This window comes from Nicotiana tabacum, chromosome 20 (assembly GCF_000715075.1).
Source record: "Nicotiana tabacum cultivar K326 chromosome 20, ASM71507v2, whole genome shotgun sequence".
Classification (NCBI taxonomy): Eukaryota; Viridiplantae; Streptophyta; class Magnoliopsida; order Solanales; family Solanaceae; genus Nicotiana; species Nicotiana tabacum.
The window spans coordinates 129,972,834-129,978,908 of NC_134099.1; the positions used below are offsets into that span (position 1 = coordinate 129,972,834).

At 37.1% G+C, this 6,075-nt stretch overlaps 1 protein-coding gene across 1 annotated transcript; it reads left to right on the top strand.

Annotated features, from left to right (window-relative positions):
* Positions 1-709: 709 nt before the first annotated feature.
* On the top strand, positions 710-2,229 carry LOC142174537 (uncharacterized). The gene is made up of 2 exons (XM_075240349.1): positions 710-733; positions 1,735-2,229. Exons 1-2 carry the CDS (start codon positions 710-712, stop codon positions 2,227-2,229), a joined length of 519 nt encoding a protein of 172 aa, XP_075096450.1.
* Positions 2,230-6,075: the final 3,846 nt, after the last annotated feature.

The following is a 6,075-nucleotide window of genomic DNA, read 5'->3' on the forward strand; positions in this document are numbered from 1 at the left end:
AGTGACAGTCTATTTTGTATATTATTTGTATAGTGACAGTCTATTTTATATATTTTTTTATAGTGACAGTATATTTTATATAGTGACAATCTATTTAGTATATTTTTTGTATAATCTGTCTATTTTGTATATTTTTTGTATAGTGTCAATCTATCTTATATAAATTATATAGTGACAGTCTATTTTGTATATTTTTTTGTATAGTGACAGTCTATTTTGTATATAATTTGTATAGTGACATTCTATTTTGTATTGTGATAGTCTATTGTATATAAATTTTACATTGACAATCTATTTTGTATATTTTTGTATAGAGACAATCTATGTTGTATATATTTTGTATAGTGACAATCTATTGTATATAGATTGTATAGTGACAATCTATTTAGTATATTTTTTGTATTGTGACAATCTATTTTGTATATATTTCATATATATACTATTTGGAAGATCAATCATAGTTGTATATTAATCTTACTATGACATATAATCTATCACAACTCTTCTTGTAATATAGTTCTATGATCCTCATTCTTTTGAGAATTCGAAGTCTATTGTAACAAATAAGCACTTGAAGTAATGTACAGTTGAATGGAATCAGCTTTCAAGCTTGAAGCTTTTGAGGCGTTCTAGTATTTTTGTCCCACGCTTATACAAAACGAAGAAGAGAAATAAATAAAAGAGGGTATAAAACATTAGCATATTCCAAATGTTTGCCTACCTTTGGCAGGAGGTAAGTCTAAATGTGGCTCCAAACACCTTGCAACTACAAGACACCAGCTTATTTTACAGAATTGGTTCTCTTTATTTGAACCTTATCCCTTCTGATTCGATATTTGCGAATGAAATTTTAAACTGTAACTTCAAATAGAGATAGTAATTGAAGTAAATAAGTGGATTTGTTAGGTTGTAATTCGATTGATAAACAACCCTTAAGAAGAGATTTCGATTCTCGTAAATGAATCTGTGTACGTGCCGCCGTCGGTGCCGGAGAAAGTAATTAAGAAAGCGAATTGCAACGGAGTCTAGAAAGTGAAAGAACTATGAAGAAGATCAAACTGGAAGATTAAAAGCCTTTAAACTGCTGTGGATTTGGATCTGAACCGCTGCAAATGAATGATCGAGTGATGTTGAAATATGAACGAGCTTCTCGTGTTTGGTAATTATTGTGGATTTGCCCTTCTACTTGTTTTTAGGCTGACTTGTATGGGTCAATTTGCGGCTACCGGATAATATATGTTTGGCTCGATGGACTATTGAGATATCTTATTTAATTAATATTTAGTCTTTATTCTTCATAACCAGATAATTAGCTGGAGCAGTTAGACAGTTAATTAGTATTGGTTTGTTAATAGTGCTAACTGTACAAAATTGTATAAATATACTTTGTATTGTATCAATAAGATTTGAGCTTCATTTTCATCGATTCCACCTTCTTTCTTCCTCTCATTCTCTCTCAGTTCTAGAAGCTTTACTACTCACCATGGCAGACATGATTGAGCTCGGTTATTCTGATTTTTAGTGACGATCTTTACATGGTATCATAGCAAGGTTAATCTCGCACATCAACTTCCCCTACATTTCGTCATTTTGATCTGTCTCCTTGTTCGATTTCATTAGGTTTCAAAATTTGCCCTAATTTTGGGAATTTCATTTTATTCATTAACGATTTGCTGTCAAAATCGTGATAGTTGAAAATTCCTCTGTTTTCTTAATCAATTTCGTTCGATCAAGGCCCTCCTTGACCAAGACGATTCCACTGGAGTGGAAACTACCGCCACTGTTACTGCGATAAGCATAGGAATTGATCCAAGTAACCCTCTATACCTTCACCAGTCTGATAATCCAGGAGCTATGCTTGTTTCAACTGCTTTTGATGGAATAGGGTACAGATCTTGGAGGAGAAGTGTATTGAGGGGGCTATCTGTGAAGAACAAATTAGGCTTTATAAGCGGTGAGTGCAAACAACCAGATCCTTCGTCACCACAATTTCAACAATGGGAGCGATACGATAATATGGTGACCCCTTGGATCCTAAATTTACTCTCTAAGGAAATCGCAGACAGTGTAGAATATGCAAATGATGATGTTGAACTTTGGAAGGAACTGGAGGATCGCTATGAACAAACTAATGGAGCTAGGTTGTATCAAATTCAGAAAGAGATCAATGATCTTTCCCAAGGTACTCTTGATATCACTACTTACTATACTAAGTTGAAGAAGCTCTAGGAAGAGCTTACTACTTTGAACAAAAGGACTCAGTGTAGTTGCACCTGTAATTGTGGTGCAAAAGAGAGTATGTACAAAGTTGAGCAAGATAGGAGGCTGATACAATTCCTTATGGGACTGAATGAGGTATATACAGTAGTTCGAGGCAGCATACTTATGATGAATCCATTGCCAAGCTTGGCACAAGCATTTTCACTTCTAGTTCTGAATGAAAAACAAAGAGAGATTAGGTCAGTTAGCCACTTATCTGTTGAGTCAACCTCATTGAATGTGAGTGCATCAGGACAGGGGTCTTTAAGACAAACTTCCTGTCATGACCCGGATTTTCCACCGTCGGGACCGTGATGGCGCCTAACTTTTCAGATGTTATGCAAGCCAACAGTTAAAGATTTAATACGCTAACCCTTGACCAAATCAGTAAATAACAGCAATTAAATCAAAATAGATTAAAAGGAGTGCAAAACTTCATAATAACCTAAGTACTTATACGCAACTACCCAGAAACTGGTGTTACAATTCACGAACTTCTAAGAGTCACTACAAATACTGGCTGAAAGAAAATACAACTCTCTTTGAATTAAAAAGAAACAGTAAACTGGAATAACTGGAAGGGGACTCCAGGGTCTGCGAACGCCGACAGATCTACCTTGGGTCTCATGTTGGATTGAAGGCATCGACTCAAATCAGGTCAACACGGCCCGGTACCGAAATATGCACAGAAAGTACAGCGTGCAATATCAGTGCAACCGACTCCATATACTAGTAAGTGTCGAGCCTAACCTCGGCGAAGTAGTGACGAGGCTAAGACAAGACACATGCATAACTTGTGCAATTAAATAATATACTAGCAGAATACAACTAATAGAAGCTAAACAAAATTTACGGGAGAGGAAGCACGCTAATGGGGGTTGCAACAGCAATAGAGGAAATTTGGACATCCAGTGCACCTTGAACCGGTAATAATAAGTAAACACAGCTAACAGAAAATGCACGACATCACCCTTCGTGCTTTTACTCTCAACCTCACCAGATAATCAATAATAGAAATGTGCACGGCATCACCCTTCGTGCTTTATCACTCAACCTCACCATATAAATAATAGAAACGTGCACGGCATCGCCCTTCGTGCTTTATCGCTCAACCTCACCATGTAAATAATAGGAACGTGCGCGACATCACCCTTCGTGATTTATCACTCAACCTCACCAAAACAAGAGACAACAATAATAAAGAGATAGAAATGACAACATCAAGTCTTACTTCATCATGTAGCTCCACAATACCAACCTCAACTTTGAGTCAATGCTCAATCAAAACCAAATTCAGTAAAACATGATAGGAAATGGCTCAACACATCGAATAGATAATCTAAACATGAATAATATGATCAAGAATATAACATTTACAAGAATAAGACTCACTCACATGCTATGACTCGACAACAACGTGTAGATACTCGTCACTTCACCTATACGTTGTACTCAACATACAAACACGTAACAAGTAAGAAAATAATACTTAATCCCTCAAGCTAAGGTTAGCCACGACCCTTACCTCGTTTCCACGGCCAAACTCAAGGCTCAATCACCGTTTTTCCCTTCACACAAGCCTCCGAACCAATAGAATCTAGCAAATTACCAACCAAACAATTCAATTAAGCCTTAGGAACTACCCACGATTGCAAGAAATTCAATTTAGGCCTTTTTTGAAAAAGTCAACACCCGGGCCCGCTTGGTCCAAACCCAAAACTCGGATCAAAATCCGGTTACCCATTCACCCCGAGCCCGGATATATAATTGGTTTTGGAATCCGACCTCAATTTGAGGTCTAAATCTCCAAATTTTGAAATCCCTAGTTTCTACCCAACATTCCCAATTCCACCATGAAAATCCTAGATTCTAGGTTGAAATCTTGTTAAAAGAAGTGAAAGATTGAAAGAAATAAGTTAAGATTCACTTACCTATGATTTGGGGAAGAAATGGTCTTTGAAAATCGCTCCTTGAGGTCTAGGTTTTGAAAATTTGGGAAATGAATCAAAAATCCCGTCTAAGTCCCTTTTACACTGTTGCAGATGTCGCATTTGCGACCTGAGCTTCACAAATGCGAAGGAGTTATCGCAATTACGAAGCCCTTTACAGTCATACTGCCTTCGCAAATGCGAGAAAAGTGTCGCAATTGCGATCACTGAACCTCGCAAATGCGAGTAAAAGATCGCATTTGCGATCATTACCCCTCCCAGACTCCCTTCGCAATTGTGAAGGTAACCTCGCAAATGCGAGAACTATTGGCCCAGTTTTTCTTCGCATTTGCGATAAAAGCCTCGCAAATGAGGAATTTGCATGATTCGCAATTGCGATGCCTGATCTCGCAAATGCGAGATCAGAGGCCTGCAACAAGTTCAGCTATACCAGCAAAATTTTCTAAGTTCCAAAACACCCTGTAGCCTATTCGAAAATCACCTGAGCCCTCGGGGCTCCAAACCAAACATGCATACAAGTCTTAAAATATCATACGAACTTGTTCATGCAATCAAATCGCCAAAATAACACCTAGAATTACGAGTTTAGCACCAAATCACATGGAATTCTTAAGAAGACTTTGAAATTTCTATTTTCTCAACCGGATGTCCGAATCACATGTAATCAACTCCGATTTTCACCAAATTTTACAGACATGACTTATATATTATATTAAACCTGTACCGGGCTCCGAAACCAAAATACGGGCCTAATACCAATGAGATCAAACATTTATCCATTTCTTTAAATTATTAGATTTTCAGACTTCAATTTTTAACAATTTTTTTTTACTCAGGCTAGGGACCTCCGAATCCGATTCCGGGCATACACCGAGGTCCCATATTTATGGACCCAACGGAACTGTCAAAATACGAGTTCGGATCTGTTTACTCAAAATGTTGACTGAAGTTAACTAAATCATCTTTTAAAGGTAAAAATTATTATTTTTCTCAAATTTCCACATAAAGGTCTCCGGAAATGCGTCCGGACTACGTACGAAAATCGAGGAGGAATAAAATAAGGTTTTGAAGGCCTTGAAATACAGAATCGAGTTCTAAAACATAAGATAACCTTTTGGGTTATCACACTTCCCAACAAACAACAATTACAGTGGAATTCCTAGAACGAGGCTCATATATGAACACTGCAGAAAGTGATGACATAGTAAGGACATGTGTTACAAGTTACATGGTTAACCACAAAACAATCATAATTCTACTCAGAACTTCACTCCAAGGCACTTCTCGAATAGTCAGAATTATAGCCAAAATTCTAGATACAATAAGGGCAAGAGAGTAGTTGCAGGTGTACAAGGAGTTCCCAATGAAGCTGTTGCCACTAAAGAAAATGAAAACAAAGCACAAAATGATGGAAGGAATGTGAATTTGATTGAAGAACAGTATGGACAACTTGTAATCTTGCTTCAACAATTTCATGTGGGGAGTGGAGATGCTGGGAGATCCTCAGGGAGTTCACACTCCTGCCAATGCTGTCAACTTTGCAGGTATGATAGTATGCACTTCTTCCATTGATTTTGGTAAACTTTCAAGTAAATGCTTTGAGTCCAAAACTGATACATGGATACTGGATTCAAGGGCTTCCAATCACATGACTTTTAGTAGATCCCTAGTGTCTAACATCAAATTCTTACCTTATCCTATTTTAGTAGTCCTACCTAATGGATACAAAGTCAAAGTATCTGAGATTGGTGATGTTATTCTCATACCAAAATTAGTGTTGTACAAAGTCCTTTTAGTCCCTTCTTTCAAGTTCAATCTTGTGTCTGTTTATTGGTTGACCAAACACCTTAAAGGAATGACATCATTT